Here is a 21,360-nt window from a genome sequence, read left to right as displayed (position 1 = left end):
TACTTGTTTGAGGACACTGTGTCACCATAGGCCGTCCTGGCAGATCAGGATATCTACGGTGTCCGACAGGGAGAGATTTCCAGCGTTCACTGGCTGAGTTTTGGATATAGCCTAGGCACAGATTAGGTTTTAAGAAGTTGACTTTTACAGGACATAAGTTTTCAAGAACTGTCATTTCAAGTAAGAAATCTGATCTTTCTGCTGCTTGTTTTGTTTCCTAACAGTTGGAAGAGAAACTCAAAGAAAAAGTGGATGCAAGTCTAGTGGAGCGAATCAACTTGACAGGAGAGATGGACACTTTCAGCATGTATGTTCAGCAGATGTATCCTCCCAGAATATATCAAACATCCTAATTTGTCAGCCAGATGGTGCTGGAGTAATGCAAGTCCAAGATCCCAGTGTCTTAGGACCCAGCCAGCAGTAGGACCCACCCAGATACGCAGCCTAGGCATAGGCATTTCCCTGGTGAAGGAATGGTCATCCTTCAGCTAGTCCAAGAGCAGCACTAGTACAGACTTTAAATGTAGTTGTTCCCCATCGTCCTAGCCAAAGGAACAAGAGCACTGGAAAGGGGAAAGGAAATAGTGAGTTTCCATTTGAAACATCATTTGCATCTTGGCAGCTCTGTGAGGTGGCTGTTACATTTCAAGAAAGGAAGCTATTTCAGTACGTTCCTTCCTGCTTTAACTTCCCACTGTTAATCAGCAGCCTTGTCAGTATGATCAAACCCCATTTCAGATGACATAAAAGACTGATCCAATCTTATATTTGGGGATTATAATTGAGAGAAGATTATCATTCATTAAAATAACTTTTCACATAATGATGCTAAAAATATTCCCCTCTAACATCCTCTCCACCACTGACAGATTGAATATTTTTTTGAGAAGGAAATCGAGGCAAAAAGAATAATTGTTTCACCTCACATCAGACAAAAGAAAACCTTGGCAAAGCTGTGAAAATAATCCTTATCACCAGCTCTCCTTCTCCCTAAAACTAAGATTCAGCCCAGATAGCAATAAGATTTTTTTCAGAAGGCTTCCTTCCTGTGATTCCTTCTCTCTTGCTCCAGTGGGCAGGATCCCACTGAATCTCCATCCAGGTTTTTCACATGGTCTCAGGCTCCATTCCAGGCTGCAGAGACTCCCTTCCTTGTAGATATTTCTCAGGCCTTTTTAAGAGTGAGTCCCTGACCAAAAGCTAGGGTTGCTGTATCTGCTAAGCCAAAGCAAGCAAGGTAGCTAGGGCGTAGAAATAAAATACGCCATATGATGGGAATTACTTGACATGGACAGGTTGAGGGTGAGCTTTGTGTTTTCTTGTGACCTGTCTGGCAGGAGCCAGCGACCCTGAGTTGCTGCTCAGTTTCCACAGTGGCTGACTGACGAGGTGGTTGGTCGTAGGCAGCCAATATGATGTGTTTTGGAAATTGTTTAAATGTATAGTTCACATTTGCTGTTTTTGACAGCTTTAAAGTTAAACTGACAGGCCTGATGTATCTTGTAACAAAGGCTTTTTAATTGACTTTCAGTCTGTTCCAGTGTAGAGCTTTGTCCAGTCTTCTGTCAGTGTAAGTTGTAGCTATAAACCTCTCTGGCATTTGCTCATTCAACATCAAACAAGTTGTTTCTTCTGGGATTTGATGTCTTGTTCGGTGCGGTCATAAGGAAAGTGATAAAACGTTGCTGCCTACACACTCTGGAAAGTGTTTCTTCCTTCACAGAGAGCACACAACCACCCCGAATGTGTATAATGCAATCGACTCGGAAGGGGTTTACCCCTGGGGTGACTAAGCATTGTCTTTAGGAAATGTGGGAAAAATAATGAGCTCTTCCTGAAGCTCAACAGAAGGAATATTGTTATGTAAATCCAGAAATTCATGATTCCCACCCCCTGCCCTGTAGATCTGTTGTGAGATTATGGGCAGTGTTCAGAGACCCCTTGAAGGCCTGAAGCATTGAGGTTACTATAGTAAGAACTTGCCATACTAGAACTATACTGCTCATTTACAGCCTCAGCTGCTCAGTCTGTCACCTTCTGTGCATCTGTCAGGGACTGTATGAGGATTCATTAACTGCTGCTGAAGTACTGTTAGGTGCTGCCTGGGGCAAAGATTTGAGGAACTGTCAAATGTTAGGTAGATGGTTGGACTGGATGATCTTCAAGGTCTTTTCCAACCTAGATTATTCTGTGTGAGGATCCAAGCCCTCTTGGCATGTCATAATGCTTTGTGTTTGCAACGCGCCTCTTGCTGCACCATTACCCCTCTACAGCAGGTATTTCTTTTGAATAATTTGTAGACAGATGGGTTTCTCTCTCTGTTTGCAGTCTTGTGGCTCTTAGGTGAGAGCTGTACGTGGTGACCCAGCTTCAGACAGACTCCTGACGTGTGGGGACTAGTGATAAAGTTGCTTTCCTTCCACTGAGAGGGTTGTGTTTCGTTTTGGTGCTGAACCACAAATCTTTCCTACGGGTCACTGACAGCAGCCACCCTGCAGCAGTCAGCCGTGCCCAAGAGATGGTTATTCAAGTTCGGCTCCCTTGGCCTTGCTTGAGCTGGTGGAATCCCCCGAGGGACTAAATCCTGTAGTGCCCAGCAGAAGCAGAGGCACCAGCAGAAGTGGTCACAGGCTTTTTTTTATCCCAATGCAAGTTTCGGATCACGTAACTTGAAGCCTGTAGTCACTTCACCTTCCATGCTAATTTTTCCAACTAATTTTGGATGAGTTTGCCTTTACAAACAAATTAATTGCTTTGAAGGAACAGTCTTTTACTTGGCATCCCATTCCAGTCTTTATGTGCTAGAGCTGTAGGAAAGGGTCTAGACAACCTCTGTGAAGAACAACACCCACAGCCCAGCAGCAGAATTCAGAGGAGGTGATACCGTATCTCGATAAGGAGGTGGACACTTAAAAATATTTTGAATAATGAACTCCAGACTAGTACCCAGAACTTCACAAAGAAGATGAGGGGGAGGAAGGATGGTTTGAGGAAGCATTGGTCAGATTTCTTGTAGATCTACGATTTCCATCAGTGCCACCATCATGAGAAAGACCAAAAGTAAAATCCAGTCCTTACATATATAATCCCAAAGTTGTAAACAGGCATCTGTGGCAGATTTAAAGTTTACATTGTTTTTAAAACTGCACTTACTTAGTGAAACACAGTCCCTTATTACTTCTAGAAGTTGTCTGTAATGTGAGTACTGGGTTATGTGCCCTTGAGGGTGGTCTGAGATGCTGCAGACAGTGTTTCTCAGCTGTTGTTTTAGGATCATTTGCACCTTTATGCACATTGTAATATGGTGCCATCAAATATGTCTCTAAGCAATATCATGCTGTTTGGGGGAAAAAAAAAAAAAAAGAGGGAAGGAAATGTGTTTGACTTATGTGTGTTTTAGTCTGGTATATGTCTCTGAGAAACTCAAACAATGGATGGCGGCAGTCCTAGATGTAGTGTAAATAAGACATCTGCCTTGATCTTCTCAGATGGGAGACACATTCAGAACTCATACAGATGTACTTCTTAAAATCCTCTTTGCAAGTTTCTGTGAAAACTAGAGCACTGCCTGTGAATGAGTAGAGAGATGATAAAATGTTAGTTTTATGCAGACTGGATTAAGTGTGAAGCCAAATCTCAGTCTGGGCTCGATACTCAGGGGTTTCTCCCCTTCCTGATGCAAAGGTGGAGGGGTTACCCCATCTGACACCTTTGATCTCCAGCCCCTCTATGTGTCAAAACAGAGAAAGCTCAACGGTAACAATGTCCTCTCTACACTAAAGCCCTTTGTGCAGCTCCCTGATGAGCAGCATGCAGAACTTCACAGCTTCTTTTCAGTACAAGTTTTAGCCGTGTGTACTCACAGCATAACGCTACCGTCAGCTCGTAGATGATTTTCCTCCTTTCACAGTGAAATAAGCCAGTTCTGGCACTGTGTTGCTGAGTACAATTCTAAAACTTGCGCTTGATGTTTTTTGCAGTGTGATCTCCAACAGCATACAGCTGTTAGTGCAGGACCTGGATGCAGCCTGTGACCCTGCCCTGACTGCTATGAGCAAGGTAGGGGATGGATTTGTTTTGGGAAGAGGGAGCTTTAAGATCCACGTGGAGTTCTTGTTTGCTTTGATTGCTTGATTTCACTATTGACATTTCCTTTTATGCTGCCTTGAGACTTAGCTGTCTATTGATTTCTTCTTGCTTCTTAGAGCAGCAGTTGCTGTAGTTATAAATACATCCTTCACCCCAAAACCTCCTGTCGTTCAGATTAGAGCTTTTCCTCTTTTGCAGCTCATTAAAACACACAGACAATGAAATACTTTCTGCATGTACACAGAGCTTTCTCTTTTCGCACCTAATGCCAGTGAGAGCCTTTAAAATTGGGAAAAGTTTTGTTAGCATGAAATTTCAAATACACCTTCTCATTTTCTATCCTCTTTTTTTTTTGACAAGGAGTTGTACTAGCCAGCTTGTTTGTGGCTGTTAAATGGAGGTACTCAAAGGGTAATATGGAATTGAGATTGAGCCCTATTGCTTCTGTGATCCTCTCAAGGACATATGGAGCTGTTCCTAGAGAGGCCCATATGATTTGTGCTTAAGGATTTTGTTGCAGTTACACTGCTGGCTTTTATACGTTTGAAACGCAGAGCTGTGTTTTCTTGCCAAAGTATTGTAAAAACCCAGACTGCTTTAGACAGAGGTGAAGACAACAAAAGTGGATTGAACTATTTTTTTAATTAGAAATATTAAACATAGAGCTCCATTTCTGTAGGATCAACACACTGTCTTGCTGCCATGAATTTTAATAGCTTTCTGCTTTATGATGTGTTCCAGCTGTAACTAGCCCCACCACCCCCAGCTAATATTTGAAGTGGAATGCAGCTGGTAATAGAGCTTGTACATGTTCCAAATGAAAAGGGGATTTTTTCCCGCCCCCCCCCAGTAAAATAGCACCATTAGGAAGGGCTCGGCACTTCAGGTGTTGTGTGTGTGCCATGTCAGTTCCTTAGATCTCCTGAACCTACGTAGCATAGTAGTATTTGAATCACTTAGCTCTGACTGTTTATACCCAAGTAAACCACAACCTTGAGAAAGCAGCAGCTGGTAGGCCATTTATTTTTGTCTTTGGAACACTGGTAAAATGCAACACATGTGATGGGACTGATGATATATAAACAAGTTAAGTGTTATGAAATTAGCTAAATAAATACTTGTCACTCGTGCACACATTCCACTATTTGCATCAGACACGGTCGCTTTTATGTGATTTTTTTACTAGACCTGGGTTTGGTGCGAGAGGTTTTTTTTTCCTTCACCCTCCTCCTCCGTTTCCTTCAGGGCTGGGTTATTACTCTGACAGTTGAATAAGAAATGGATATAATTATTTAAACACAGCGTTAGTATTAGGATGTGTAAAATTTCAGTCTTTATTAAAGGAATAGACTGTGTGCCTGATCCATTCCAATTTTCCTGCACTGGGAAAGGCATGTGTGTCTCAACACCCCTACTCCATTAGGGCTCTTCTTTTTTTCGCTTCTTTTCATTTACTTCACTCTGGTGTCCTCCAAGATTCAACATTCTCAGTCCTTTGTTGGAGTCTGACTTTTTTTTTTTTTTTTTTTGTCCTTGCAAAAATGTTCGGTAAGTATAGAGGTAAATTAAGAAATACTTAAACCTCTAAATCCACTTTGGCTGCCGGCCACTTTGAGAGATTTAACACAGAAAATGGTATCGTGAATATTGCTTTCAGCTGGGAATGGGGCTCAGTTTCACTGATTCTTTACCTTGTGTGTTCTGGAAAAAAATGGTAAATGATGAGAAGGCCCCATATTACAAAATTTGTAGGTGATAATCTTTACTCAAACTTTACAGCAGGTGTAGAATGATTAAATACGGCTGTAGGACGGGGAGCTGGGGTGTGGGGTGGGAGAGGAATTTGCCCTAAACCCCTGTTGTCATACTCTGGAGAACAAAGTGCTGTGAATGTGTTGTACTGATCTGTAGCAGGTGCTTAAATTGCCTGGGGTGCTTTTTTTTTTTAATTGTTGGGTTGAGGGAACTGCTAATCTGCATGGGATATTTTTGCCCCAATTAAGTTTATGGATTGCACTGGATAAGGTTTGATTTACTTGCTAAATTAAACGTCGATTTATATGTAAAACTGTGCTTGTAAGTGGGGCTGGGGGACATTTTAGTGACTCATATTGATCGCTTGCTGGTTTTTTATATTTTGCTAAAACCTTTTGGCACAGCTACAGTTTCCTACTTCCTTACAATTGAGTGGACAACAGCAAGCCCTTAAACACAGAGCTCTAATAATCTCTCCAATACATACAAGGAAAACCCCAAAAGCAGAGCAATCAGAGCTGCCAGCCGCTAATTAAAAGTCAGCGTGAGTGCATTTTAGCCCTCAAACAAGGTGCAGCGTGCAACAGTGCAACCCAAAACTCGTGTCAGAAAACGAGGGAGGCAGTTTCAAAGGCAGCAATATCTGCTGCCTGCAACACCCACTGGCTTTCCTCTCCCCTCCCACCTCTTCCTGCATGAGCAACACGAGGTCAGGGGGGAAGGTCCTGGATGCTCCCCGTGCCCCGTCCGGAGCCTGTAACGATAAGCCAGCAGTGGGATGCTGCTGAGCACGAGGAGCCGTGGAGGCTGGTTTGTCCTCCATTAAATCATGAAACAACCCCTTCGGTAGAGACCCATGTCCGTGCTGAACATGGAGGGAGGGACCTGGTGGTTCCTGGTTTGGCCTTGCCACCCCACTTGCAGCTCTCTGGGGACACAGGGACATGTGGGGACATGGGCACCACCAGCCGGGCAGAGCCCTGGAGCCCCCCACTATGCCCAGAAGTTAGTGCAGCTCTTAGCCACACCACCCCAGTTCTCCTCAGGGTTTCTCCTTTCTCCTCCCCTTTTTAAGAAAGCGCCCTAAAATCTTGAGGATCCTGTGGATTTTGGTGTGAAAACCAGCTCTGAAGGTAGCACCTGGCCACCCCCCGTGCTGGGTTCTCCCTTTCGCCGGTGAGTGCGAGGCCTTGCTGCTCCTGTTCTTCAGGCTCATTTTCAGCTTGTGCATGTAAACGATGTGGATATCCCAAGAAAAACATAGGACAAGGGAAAAAGAGGAATAAATTTAAAATGACAGGAACAAAGCTTTACCAGAAGAGTTGGGCTCGTATTTCTTTTGATGACTTTTCAGTATGTCTACTATGTCTTTCAGTGCAGCTACCGGGTTTTTTTGGGGGGGTGAAACACACACACACAAAGGGTTATTTTTACTGTTAGGCTTTAAAGGTTTGGTTGTACAGCACTGCTTTTGGAATGAAGACCAACCAAATGAAAAAGCTACTTTTTTATTGTTGTTTCAATAATTCAGCTCAGCAGTCCCATCCCACTTTCTGGCCGTTCCCACTACGTGGGGATGGTCTGTTGGTTGAGGATTGCTGTCTGTCAAGAAGGGACAGCACTGGGAATGTGTGAGTCCACTGGGGAGACAGGCACAAAGTATTTTTCTCAGGTATGACAAGTACCATGAGGAGCAGAAAAGCAGTTCTTTCTTGAGCAACCTTCCAAATGGAAGTAAGACGGAATGAAAAACCTGTAGAGCAGGTGATGAGAGATATTCCTTCTAGCTACCCCGGTGATGTGAGAGGTTGGGGGTTAGTTGGTTGGTTTAAATAAAGGCAGCTTTGGTAGGACACATGCAGACTCTCTCAGACACTGTGGTTTTGCAAAGAATTTGGCTTCTCTTGCCCATTAAGTCACTGAGGCTGCATGTTGTCTGGATGGAATTGAATCAGCTGGGTTGCAGTGGACAAAGTAGCAGTAATTAAGTGAAAACCAGGAATAAAAAAAAAATTACATGCAAAATCTAGAACTTGAGAAAACAAGTTTGAGGACAAACACCCCCTCAAAGGAAAAAAATTGTCTTCTGCACGTACCCAGTTTCCTACCCCGATTTCATAGCTGTTTTCCTCCTGTTTCATCTTCAGAGTGAGGAACGGTATCTCCAAACAGTCAGTTGGAGCACATGGCAGTAGTCTCTGACCATCAGCAGAGCTAAGAGTGCTTTTCTGGATGCTTGTTTTCCTCAGTGAGACTTTGTTATACACATGGACGCTTGGCCAGGCCTTACCCAATTACCTCTTTGTTTTTCACATAACTTACACTGTGTACTCCCTCTGTACTGCAAATAAGGCTCAGAGAAAGTCAAGGGAATCGCACATCTGGCTCACAGGGGCTATTCTGTTGCCTTTCTGCTGACAGTAAATGAAAACAAAATGGGAGGTTGAGTAACTCTTCTTGGTTTGTATTTTTGACGTGTATTTGGGATGAGCTGAAGTTGGCATCCTAGCTTATACACCAGAATTGTTTTCAGTGTGAGCCACACTGGTGTAGAGTGCTTTGGACTTTAAGACTATTTCTACCTCTTCCATCTATCTGTCATCAGTCTCACCAGTATTAAAGTCTTGGCTGCCATACAGGAATCCAGACTTTGCAAGCTTGCAGATATTTTCTCAAATGCCTGTAATCAGGATTTATATGGGCACTTCATCCCAGCAAACTGGAAACTGTTAAATATTAAGGCAGTCTGGCATGCTCCAAAAGCTTTTTGAATCCTAGTGGTCCTCGTCTGTGTAGGTTACTGGTCACGATCACTCTCTGCTCTGGTGCAAAAAGGGCTGTTCTGGGTTTTCTTTGTATCTTCTTGTGGAAAGGCTTTGCTCAGTCAGTGTAGTGACGAAGAACTTGACCTTGGTGGTGAATTGCAGACGCAGTCTCTTGATGATTCCTTAGAGATCTTTTGGCAGGAAGTTTGTGCAGTTTTCCTTACCTATTGCTTGAATCTTAGAGTTAAACAGTCTTTTTGGTTGTTTTTTCCCCTTTGTGCAGATGCAGTGGCAGAACGTGGAACACGTCGGTGACCAGAGTCCTTATGTCACCTCAGTGATTCTCCACATTAAGCAGAATGTCCCTATCATCCGTGACAATCTGGCCTCCACGAGAAAGTATTTCACTCAGTTCTGCATAAAATTTGCAAAGTAAGTTACCGATGTGGCACAGAGTTTGTCGAGGTCTCTGCTTCCCAGTAGCCTGTTTCTACATGATAAACTATTTCTAGCGTGCAGCATCAGTGGCTGTTCATGTCTAGGTGAAGACCCTCTCCATCCAAGGAGACCACAGAGGGAGGTGGAGTAGAACAGCAAATACCAGCAGCTGCTGGAAAGGTTAAAAGATACTTCAATATCTTGTCAAGTTTTCTGCAGAGGCAAATTTTCTCAGGTATTTGTATTGATTGGTTCCTCCTCACGTGCCTGAACCACCCCATAAAATATTGTGGTGATCCCTGTCTACTGTTAGCCAGCAGAAGGGTTTGGGTTGGATGTCTTTAAGAAGTTTTGAATGTAGACATGACTCTTGCTATGGGGACTTACTTTCCTTCCAGTGAGAAGAGGCTGCGATGCTTGCAGGTACTGAGAGATCTGGTGTATCACGTGCCTCAAAATAACTTTTAAAATAGCTATAGCACTGTAAGGAGGGCATGTGTGATGAGTATGTTCTACCTTCACAGTCTAAAAGCTGCTTTTCTGTGTAAAAACATTTCATTCCAGAGGGGAAATATACATTCAGATTTTGGAGGATATTATGAGTGTCTTCCTGGTAAATCACTTAAAGTCGAGCAGCGTGGAAGAACTGGAAGATGAGACAGAAATGCCCCTTGCCTCTGGATTCAGGGTTGAGGGTGCAGCTCTCCAGCATCTCTTGGGCATCCAAACTTGGTAGCTGTGTGTCCGAAACAAAAATTCAGTTCTTTGGGAAGATATTTTGAACTCTTCCTTGCTTGCCTGTGGCCAGCTGAGCTTTACATACCAGTGCCCCAAGAAAAACCCTCAGGAGGACTCTGCCAATTGTAGCTTCTGCTTTTGGTGTTGCATGTGACTATGCTGGTAGACTTGGGAGCGGGACCGTGCGTATCGTGTGTCGCACTAAAATACCTTAACGTTTCATTCATCTATAATAAGCTAATCATCCTGAAATAAACTGTATGGCCTGGCAGTTACTGTGTGGGTTTGAGACTGGAGCTTCAGCTCTTGCCTCAGCAGGGAAGGATGCAGCAGCCTCCCCTGAGAACTGTCAGCCTTCACAGCCAGGAGGCTGGCCTGAGAGTTTCGTTCCCCCTTTCTATCTCAAGGTACTCATTAGTTTGCATTAAGGAGCAGTTACTGATAAATCATATTATGACGTTGCCCATAATCACTGTTTGAAATGCTGTCTCAGTGAAAATTTATTGCACTTAAGCTTTCTATGTGGTTACGCTTGAATTTTATAATCGCTAACATGGTGATAAATAAAAAACCCCATTTACTCAGCTGTTCACAGCACACTCTTAATACCTCAGCTTATTTGCCTCCCTTTTAACTTTATTGCTAAGCACATACCAAGTAAACTCTGGATAAAATACCCAGCTCTCACATTTGAGAAAAGTTCACATCTGAGCTGGGTGCCTTCATCACAGCTTGTTCCACAGAAGAGCAGAGAAACTGCAAAACTACTGCTCCACTTCAAAACCTTTTTAAAGACAACTACAGCTCTGATCTACAGCACATTAAAACTAAGAGACAGTCCTGAATTCACTGTTCCATGGATCGGATGTAGAAGTGAAAATTTGGTTCCTCAAGATTGTTTTTGCTGGATCATATTTAGAGTCCTTCTGTACAACTCTGTTTTAAGGAGAACTAGCCCAGTAGTAAGGGTGCACTGACCTTAAAATGCTTATGACACTTTAACGTGTACAAACATTTATATTTTTGAAGCTCTGAATTCTTATGGAATATACTGGCCTGCCCGATATAAATACCTGGCCTTTTGTGTGCTCTGCAATGCTGAAAAACCTTTTAACAGGCATTGTGCTTCTCTGTATGGTAATGCCTGTGTCTTTTTGAGCTGCCAGCCACTTCTCAGCTCTAATGGATTGTATAAAGCGCTCGTGTTGAGTTACAGGACCACAGGGGAGAAGGCATCTAAAGTCACTAAATTTAAAACTGAGGGATCTGAGCCAAGTCTGGAAGAAGAAAAATGGCCATCAGAAATTGCATCAATCCTTTAACCTAATTTGTCATTTTTGCTTTGTTTTGACCAATATGCAACCCTCACTCCCTTGAAATAGTGAGAAGCTTTCCAGGAGGCACTCGCAGGCAGGGTGAGGGGCTCTGTTCTCCCTGCACCTTGGTCTGTATCCTTTGAAATCAAAAACCACAGCGGTGGAGCCGTGGCTGCTAGGCCGAGATGTGTTTGGGAAGTCTGTGACCTGACCTCAATGAGGAAGAGATTAGAACCGAGAGACAGGAAAAACAAACAGCTCTCCCCCTCGCCAGAAACGCGGCTCGTCCGTCACGAACAGCCAGGCGTGGTGGGTAGCTGCAGCAGGCATCCTCCCGGTTGCTCTGGCCTTTGCATCGTGCTTTTAGCGGGAGCTGTTAGGTGGAAGACGATCGTGACGAGGAGACTTTTGGAGGTTTCGAAGCAATGAGCTGAGCTAAGCCTGGGCGAGCCTGCAAGGGCTGGTCACCACCTCGGAGGGTGGCGTAAAGCAAAACCCTTCTCAGCTGCAGTGACTCAGTGACACCCGGACGCTTTGGATGATGTCCTGCAGTAGCTCGTCTCCCATCAGACGACAGACTGTGGTTGCATCTCTGTCTGCCTCGCTTAGCAAGGCATTGTGTTTGATGCATCACCAGTGCAGGGGATTAGGAAAACACTGGCTTTGGCAGAGCCACTCCTCTTGGATGGGAGCCTCTCAGATGCTGTGGTTTCTGTGCTTTAGGTTCCTAATCTGTCTTGCACTGCTTTATTATTACACGGGGGACTTGTCTGCTTCTATGGAGGGTTTGCTGGATTCATTTTTATAGCTGAAACTGTAAATGAATTCTGGCATCCAGTCTAGCTCTGTGGATGTGCAGGGAGTAAAGGCATTTAGAGTACGAAACCTCGTGCAGAGCATTACCATTGAATACGCACGTATTATTCGCATGAGGATTGCCTGCTGTATGCAAAGAGAGCCAAGCACTGAGTCCAGCCTAGGCAAGAGACTCGAGTGAATTTTTCAGTTAACTGCTCTTGATGGTCTCTGCTAGTCAAAAAAAAAAAAAAAAAAGTACCAGAGCAGCCCTTGGATCTTACAGTTTGTCTTGTCTATCCTGCTGGAATTGAGAAGCTGTTTCCAATAAGGCAGCGTGAAATAACAGGCATGTGGGGATGGAAGGTCGCTTTACCCTTCTGCACTGATTGTGGGTGGCCATCCTAAGGGGCCTGGGAATTGTTTCATGCAAGACAGAATGCTGTCTAGGGGAGACCATGTGGTTATATAGAAGAGAAGATTAAAAAAAGGGGAGGGGTTCCTCTGGCTCCTGATCTGCCACCTTGCAGAAAGAAAGGCTCGCCCTGTTTCTCATCCACAACATGAGCATTAAGCTCCACGTCTGACCTCGCAGAAGGTGGGAGAGTTGGACCTACATGCAAGATCAAAGGTGCAATTAATCTCTTGCACTCTTCCACTTGCAGAGCGCTGCTGCACCCAGAGCTGCTACTGACTGATCACTTTATAGGATCACCTAAGCTCCAGCTGTACTTGGCATGCTCTAATTGCCCTCTGGGAATTACTTATACACCTGAAAAATGGACTTCTAAAACAGATAAGTTACATCTCTGCTGTAATGCTTTTGCGCAGGAGGAGACAGGGCTTGTTTTCCTCTTCATATTTGCATTTTGTTGCCAAGGTTGTTTCTCTGGTGGCCAAATTCAAAGCTGTTTGGGGCAGCCCAGTAGCTGGTTCTCACTAGTAGTTTGAAATTGTTCTCCTTGACGCCTCTCCAGGAAAAGATGATTCACTGAGAAAGGTCGTGGCTGTGTCTGAGGGAAGGGGAAAGGAAGGAGCCTTCGCTTGGAAGGACTCTTTCCTTCAACCATTTCTTTCAATTTGCTCAGCAGCTTGGCATGCTCTGTGCCTGAGTTACGCTTTTGTCATTCTTCCATGAGAAAGGGCAAAAAATAAATGTCCTGGCTTGGAAAACAGGTGGCAGGACAAACAAGATGCTGTCCATGCTCCTTGCTTCGTGGGAAGGAAAGAAATAGCTTGACAGATGCAAGGGGGAAACCACACTGAATTTAGATCATCAGCGTAAACAGCACCTCATTCAAAAGGACAGAAAGCAGACCGACTTATATGAACTTAGGACAGAACCATTAAAATCTTAGACCTGCCACCAGGTCGTGGAGAAGGTCCCGGAAACATGAGCCTTGTAGGCATTCAGCCAAAGAAGGCCATGTGAAAGAAGCAGAGTACATTAAAATACCAGGCAGCAAAATGAAGACAGGAGTATGGGTGGTGTGGTCCTGACAGATGGAGTTTGTGTTGCTCGCACTGGCCACTCTCCTCGCGTTTGCCTCCTGAGTTTTCCTGAGTTTTGTTCCTGTCCTGAGCATGAGTTTTGCTGTGTGTTGGTAGAGTAGGTGGGGCAGGAGCTTGGCTTGCAGGTGCTCAGCCAGTGCTTCTGCAGGAAGGGAGCATCTGCTGCTCCACCGAAGAATGAAACTACCACAAAGCCTCAAGTCAAGAAGCAAAAAGACCAAAGCTGACCCTCTGGAGTACATTGTCCAAGGTGACAAATATTGGGCTTCCATCTTTGCCAGATTCTCCCTGGTTGAGTGTACATAACTTAGTCGCTTTTCTGAGCCTGAAGTCCACGTTACTAGAATAGGGTAATGATGTTCTCCTTTTCACAAAACTTTTTCTTGTCTTTGATTGTGTTGGCCAGAAGCTTTCTGGAAGAGTGCCTTTCTGTGTGAATGTCCAGGGCCCAGCAGACCTCCAGCCTTGGCTGGACCCCAAGTTCGGTGTGTAATATGCATGTTACAGAATTACTAGTATGCAGTAAAATGTAGATTCTGGATACAGTCAAGATACTTCCACTCCATGAATACTATACTAATCCTGGCGTGTGGCTGGTTTTATTAGGTACAACAGCTTGTTTGCTTGTTCTTGACCTTGTACTGTAACACTTCATATATAGTTTATAGCAGTTTATTTACATGGAGTATGTGTGCAGCTTCTCAGTTAATTTAGAGATCAGCGTGGATTAAAGCAAAAGAATTGTACCCAGCGTTGGTTTGTTGTTTAGTGGACTTGATGTGGCTGGAGTCAGCTTGAGAACCAGACACTTACAGTGTCTTTTTGGAAAGCCATCCTGGTTTGTTTTTGCATGCTTTGTTACCACAGAAGACTCCAAATACTGACATATATATGTGTCATTTTCTGTCTCTTCTCTGCAGCTCCTTCATTCCCAAGTTCATTAACCATCTCTTCAAGTGCAAACCTATTAGCATGGTGGGCGCAGAACAGGTAAGAAAAAGTAGTTGCATTGGCTGTAATATTTATCACATATGTGTTCCAAGAAGTTGAGGCAGTTTTTCTTAAAAAGGAACAGAGAGCTGAGTTATGTGTCCTAAATTCTGGTACAGCTGAGGCAGCAGGGATACACTCTGGTACAGGGCAGAGTGGAAGCAGGTTTACAGTGATCCTGTCACAATTAAACCTGTCCTGGGAGAGGGGTCCTGGGCACCTTCCCAAGAGCGTGAGCTCTTTGTCAGTCAAATTAACAGTAGCACAGGAACAACAAACCTCTTAAGGTGTCACAATGAGATTCAGTCTTCGGTGTGCTTGCTCATGGTAGAAACTCTTGCAAGAAGCTTCTGTGTCCTTCTTAGAAGACTGTTGTTTTTCTGTCCCGTCCTTTCCCAAATCTCCCTCTGCTGCTACTGTGCCTTCTCCCAGGGTTAAACTCAAGCTGTTGCTTCTCTGCTCAGAAGAGCTGGGGTATGGTCAACCTGTAGTTGCTGGATGAGATGTGCTTACACTTTTCTCCCCTTCAAGAAGTGCCAGGGTGGAGGGTGGACCATGAAAGGGCCTGTGCAGTAATAGCTTTAATCCTTTATTCATACATATGTCTGCTCATTAAAAGGAATTGATGTAGGGAGCATTATTTGGAGGGGAAGTGAGACCACAGGAAAACTTTACCAGAAAAAAAAACAACAAAAAAATAAAACCTGTGACCCGAAACACCAGGTATCCAGGCAGTTTCTCAACTCATGTAGTTTAAACAACCAAGGCTTTTTTTTTTCTTTTTTAAGTGTTGAATATGTAACACCCAGAGTGTTTGGTTTCCCATGGCAGCGTGTATGCTGAGTGCAGGTTGGTTCCTCCACATGTCTGTGATGGGGGCTTGAGGCATGCGGGAAGGATGGGGTTGTGGAGGTGTAGGGCAGTGTTTTCTCTATTCTGTCCCCAAAAATTGCTGTCTCCAAGTTGCCCATGAGTGGGTATTTATTGCCTGTGGGCAGCTCAGGGTATTTATTGCCTTGAGACCATGGGTGCAGCTGCAGGGCTGTGATCCTCCATGTCCCACCCCTGCCTGGGGCTGGGACCCCACTATGAGGACAAGGTTTGGATGAAGCAGGCTTTCAGCTGTCCCCTGCACGTACAGCTGCTCCCCTGTGGGCTAATTAAAAATTAAAAAAAAAATCAGAATCATCCCTAATGGGACTACTGTGAGCTTCAAATTGGTCCCTTGAAAGCTGATTGGGTTTTAAGCATCAAAGATGGGTTCTGAGCAGTGTGTGTCTGCAAAATGAAACAGGAGCTTTACATCAAAACCTTCCTCTTTCTTAATGAAAAGCAAATGAGTGAAGCGTGGGTCCTGCTCGTCTTGTGCGATGAGCAATAACCTGAGAGTGATTAAATGAAGTCTTCTTTTAAATAAGCATCTAAAGTGATTAGCCCATTGCCAGCAGTGGGCTTGTCTTTAATGTTAAAAGGTTTTAATATTACTGTGTTGGAATAACAGGCCCAATTTGCTTCTTTAAAGCAGACTGGGAAGGTTTTTGTTAGCCTGATTCACAGTGAATATATCTCATTATAAGTGGGACATACCTTCCTGGGGTTAGATGTACAGAGGCCTTCAGAAGCTGATCTCTCTCTGCAGCATGTAGGTCCTCGGTTGCCTTAGCATCTTTTGAACACCTCTCTGGTCACCCACCAGCATCTTTCCATACCAGTTTTTCTCCCCTGGTGCAAATGTTGCTGTGGAATATGCTTTCCTGGCCCAAAACACAGCTTTTCCTGCTGTTTGCTAATAATCATGTTTGAAATCTGGACACTAGGGTGGCATTTACCAAGGTGTTCAGTGGAGTTTCACTTTCTGTGTTTGTGTCTCTGCCTTAACAACAATTTTCCATCTTGGCAAGCTTTGGCAGTGAGTTAGCAATGCCAGGGACCTCGAATGGGTAACAGGGGGAAATAGGGTGAGGGGATAGAGCCTGCGAGTGCTGCATCTGTGCAAAGGCTGCAGAGCGCACAAAACATGAGTGAATTTACCTGGGAACCATGGAAAAATCTTCCCATCTATGGGATCCAGCAGGAATCCAGCTATGACAGCCTGAGCTGACACCAGGCTCTGGGGTGCACAGAGCTGCCCGTTTGTGCTGTGGTTTCCTGGCTTCCCAGGAGGAGATTGATGGCATCAGTTCATCTCATGCAAACCCTGAAACCGGCAGCACACAGCAACGATACGCTGCCGCAGATAACAGGGTCCAGATTTGAGCTGGTGTGACCCAGGCCGCCTCCTCAGCTCAGTCCTTTCTATCTGAAGTGAATTCCCACGTGTGCTGGAAGCCGTACCATAAATGTTCATTTGGTCACGGTGACTGGGAGGGTTCTGTAACGTGTGTCACTCCAGAACAGGCTTCCACCTGCTCCTGAAAGCCCTTCAGCAGGAAATACTGGTATGCCGACAGTCCGGCAGGCTTTCACACTCGCTGCTGTGGAAATAAATTGTGCTCTTCTTCATCTAGCTTGATTTCAGATTTCTGTCCTTCACTAGTCTTGTCTCACCTCTTTAAATATACCTTGTGCAATCAGAAGAGTGCAGTATTTGGGGCGATTTTGCTCTAAGAAACTCTAACCCCCACAGCATTTTGTCATCAGACAGTGCTTGTCTGATGGGCTGAATTTCGTGGCTGCTGCTTATTTAGTCGCTGCTCTAGTAAAAACCAACATACAGGCTGTGAGTCTCAATGTACCAGTGAGCGCAGGATATTGAGCAGTTCGCAGTGTAGTTGTATTGCCTTGTGGTTTTCTTTTTAAAGATAAAAAAAGTGGTTGAGTAAATGCAGAAAACCTGACGTAATGGGTGGTTGGGTGCAGGAGGAAGCATGGTGTTAATTCATTTGACCTCAGTATCCAAATAATGATACAGCTCCAGGTAATCGAGATTGTTTCACTGTATCCTGTCAAGGGGAAGAGGACTGGAAAGGCAAATCCATGCCTTATGTGCCAGATGTTGAGCTGCTATAAGTCATTTCAAGTCAGCAGAACAGTGCTCTGTTACAGTTAACCAGTGGTGTTGATACGTAGCCACGAGTGATTGTGTCTCCTTGAAGTGTCGTTACCTTGGTCAGTCCCTCCTGTTCCCACAGTCCAATTCCCAGGGCTTTTTCCAGTGTGGGAAGTGTTAAACTTTTAAGGATGTTGGATTATAGGAGCTAATGGAGCTTGGTAAAAGAGACCTGAATAACAGGGTGTGATTCATTATTGCAGCTACTGCTGGACACTCACTCTCTGAAGATGGTTCTCCTGGATCTGCCCTCCATTGGGTCCCAGGTGGTGAGGAAGGCTCCTGCCAGCTACACAAAGATAGTGGTGAAAGGCATGACTCGGGCTGAAATGATCCTGAAGGTAACTCAAGACTTTTGATAACCTGCCAGCCAGACTGCTGGACTGGGAATCAGAGCGAGCAAATTCCAGGGGGCCCTTCCTTTGAATGCAGCAATCTGCTATTGCACATGAACGTATGCGAGCCTCTCCGGGTGTGCTGCCAGCTGTTCTACAGAACTGGCTTATTCGCCTTGGTTTTGCCCCCACTCTCTTTTAACATTGCATTTGAGTTTTCATCCTCATTTTTCAAGGTAACCGAGGGCTCGAGTTCTGCTTACTAGGAGAGCTGGGGCACCGGATTCCCTCGGGAGCTTGTGAAAATCAGAGCTAGCATCCGTAAGTGTCTGGTGCAGGGCAAACCCTCCAGTTCAGGTTACTCCAGGCCTTTGTGCAGACTCCATCGTGCCGGGGAGCCAAGCCGTGCTTGAGTCACCTGTTTACTGTCTAGTGTAACAGCCAGTGCAAACATGTCTGGGTTACTGTATTCACCAGAGTCCTTTTTCATTTTCCAGACCCGGTGCCTGGAAAATGACCCAAAAGCAGTGTGTTGTCTTCATAAAAAGTAACAAGCAAAGCCATCTCCCCTTCCCCTGTGTGGCTGGAGTAAGAAGTTAAGTTTGATCCCTGGAGAAGCCATGGGAGCTGTGCAGTTGTACCCTCCTGGGTGATGGGATTGTCCCCTGCTCACCAACAATGCTGTGAGGATGTTCCTGTGAGTGAATTAGTGGGACCTGGGGTCAGGCAGGACGGGCAGCTGCCAGGCAGAGCCTCCTGTGAACCACGGCCAAGGCAGGGAGGGGGTGCAGAGCCCGGGCTCTCCGTGCTTGCCTGCTGCTCAGTGTGGCTTTGCTCCCATGCCCAAGGTAATGACATGGCTGAGTTTGCATTCTGAATTCAGAATTAGTTCTGCAAGTCCGTGCTTTTGGTGTAAGGTGACTGAGATGTTAGTAGATACATTAAAGCAAGTCTAAATTTTCTTAGAAATGTCATGAAGAAGACGACCCTGGTACTGCTCACAGAGGAGCAGGGAAGATTGGTGCCTGTTGCATGCAGAAAGAGCATATATGTGAATCGGAAAAGTAATGGAGTTAATTTACCACATTGGCTTCATCGGGATTGAGATGAAAGCAGAATGGGAGAAGGATGGGTTTTGAGCCCCGTGCCCCGGGCGGGGAGCTCTGCAGGCTGTGCAGCAGCAGCACAACTGCTTTTTCAGGCATCCCATGCCTGCTGTGCTGCTGCATAAAGTCCTTCTGCTGGCCTCAGTCGAGGGCTCCGTGTCACTGTAACTAGGAATTGAACAGCGACACGCTTATGGCACGCAGCGCTCCGCAGAGCTGTTTGACAAAATAGTGCCCCGTGTAATCAGCGGGTGATGGGGCTGACTGGTTGGAAGGGGCAGGTTGGTTAATCGTGGTGCCTGAATAGATCCCCCTGAGTCTAGGTAACCCACACAGCATTTGGGGCTGGTGTCAGTACCCATCTCTTGGGTTTGGGAGAGAAAAAAAGGCTCTCGGAAGTGCCTGGCACCATATTTCTGTAGGAAGGTTTCCTTGCAGGAGCCCAGATCTTGTTGGTCACCTCCAGCCATTCTGTTTGCCTTGTGGATTGTCTCTTTTTATCAGTGCTCAGACTCTCTCTGCTGTTTCCAAGTTGCACATTAAAGAGTCCTTTCCCTAAGAGCTATTTCACCCCATCAGAAGTACAGGCTAATACAGTCCTTGGTGTTTTCAGGGCTCTCCTGCCTCATACTGAGATGGTTCAGAAGTGGTGCCTCTGCTGCCTACAACCATCCCACCACACAGTAAGTAGCATGCCTGGGCTCATACCAGTGCAGCTACTCCAGTAGGAATATCATTGTGCCTGTAGATGGCACGAAGAAATTAATTCAGCTAAGCCCTACAAAAGTGCAGGTGCAAGCAGGGAGGAGGGTGTCAGGGCACGCACGTCCTGCAGAGCTGTTTCCTTTCTCCTCTGGCTTCACTGTCTGAAGTTCCAGCTTTTCATCTTGGCAGAAGATTTTTACAAGGGCTGTAAATTAAGGATTTATAAGTGTATACATGGCTATGATGTTTCATTGGTCTGAAATGCAGGGAAAGAAAGAAATGTCTCAGTGACAGACTACAGTGTGGGGTGAGCTGGGTCGATGGAAACATATGGAAATGTTTTCAAAGACAGGGAAGAGTCTGGTCCTGTGCTGCTTCTGCCCTGTGTGCAGGCACACGTTCACACACACACACACCCTTCCCCAGAAAGATGGGTTCGCTGCCCAGCATTATCAAAAATGTGTTCTCTGTGGAGCACTCTGCTTCTGTAAGGAAAATATAACAATGAATAATCATCTTTCCAGCTTCAAGGCTATTTTAATTTTTTTTCCTGACCTGACCATTGCTGGGACTAAGAGGGTGTGAGCTCCGGGGCAGATGTCGGCGGGGTTCACCTGCTGCATCCCGCTCTCCCCAGAGGAGAGTACAAGAGGAGCTGCCCCCAAAGGACAGAGCAGCTTCCTGTGGCACCGCTCGCCTGTCAGGTTCCATGTCCGAAGCCGGAGGAGTGCTCAGCAGATTGCTTGAGCCACGCTGTCCCTGGGACGGAGGGAGCCACTGCAGAGTGTTGTCAGATGCCCCTGCGACGCGCTGCCTCCGCCCTGCCTGCGGGCAGCAGGAGCCAGAGGGATGCACAAGTCAAGTGAGGGTCTGGACTGCATCCAGGCTGCCTGATCTGATCCACTGGGGAATTTCTAAGTGTCCCCACCACCACCAGCACTGCCTTTGTCCCTGAAGCGACTCCTCGACTACTCTCCACACAAGATAAAATCTTGAGCTTTGACAATGTGCTGGTGCCTGCCAGCCCACGGGTGCACAAAGTCCTGTGCTCTTTGAAACATGACATGCAGCCCCTTGGGTCCGAGCACCAGTGCTGTGTGGAGAGACCTCGTCCTCCTCCTGCTCCTTATTTTACTTCACTCACCTTTACCTCTCGGTTACTAGCAGCTCATACAGCCTCCTCGTTCCTTAAGCATTTTATTTTAGAAGCCAGTCCTGCTGTCACGTGTGTGCCTGAGTTGACTGAGCACTGGCTTTGACTCATAGAATTTGTCTGATCTCTTTTTTTCTTTTCTCGGCAGGTGGTTATGGCTCCACACGAGCCCCCAGTTGTGTTTGTCGACAATTACATCAAGCTCCTTGCTGACTGCAGCACTGACACTTTCCAGAAGATACTAGACATGAAGGTTAGAACCTGTCCCACAGAGTTTCTGGTCGTCCACTAGCACTGCATTGAGATTATTGGTGACTTTTTTTCAGTAGAAATATAGAAGAGGGGTTTGGGAGTGGGAAGAGCACCCTAAAGCAAATGTATCCTCTCTACTGTGTAGAGTTGCTACTGAAGAATAGCTTTTTGGTTCACTTCACATGCTCAGAGCTGCTCTGGCTCCTGGGGCTGAGCTCGGTTGTCTCGGGATCATCCAGAGGGTTACATACAGGTCTTGGTGGGTTAACAAAAGGTTGAGGTTTGAAATGGGTGGTCTCATGCACACCTGCTCCCAGATCAGTGAAGTTTAACTGTCTTGCTTTGCTTGTGTGCTCCCACAG

At 45.5% G+C, this 21,360-nt stretch overlaps 1 protein-coding gene across 1 annotated transcript in view; it reads left to right on the top strand.

The window, feature by feature from the left end:
- The window catches only part of VPS53 (VPS53 subunit of GARP complex), a 67,970-nt gene that overhangs the window by 43,687 nt on the left and 2,923 nt on the right, over positions 1–21,360 (top strand). Inside the window, exons 16-21 of the mRNA XM_074922948.1 lie at positions 225–307; positions 3,981–4,059; positions 8,893–9,041; positions 14,329–14,398; positions 17,651–17,788; positions 20,895–20,999. Of these exons, the coding sequence (XP_074779049.1) occupies positions 225–307; positions 3,981–4,059; positions 8,893–9,041; positions 14,329–14,398; positions 17,651–17,788; positions 20,895–20,999 (624 nt within the window). The remainder of the gene's footprint in view (positions 1–224; positions 308–3,980; positions 4,060–8,892; positions 9,042–14,328; positions 14,399–17,650; positions 17,789–20,894; positions 21,000–21,360) is intronic.

Source organism: Athene noctua, chromosome 19, assembly GCF_965140245.1.
Source record: "Athene noctua chromosome 19, bAthNoc1.hap1.1, whole genome shotgun sequence".
NCBI classification, from domain to species: Eukaryota; Metazoa; Chordata; class Aves; order Strigiformes; family Strigidae; genus Athene; species Athene noctua.
Note: the sequence above shows the minus strand (reverse complement) of the source record. Positions and strands in the feature narration are given on the sequence as shown.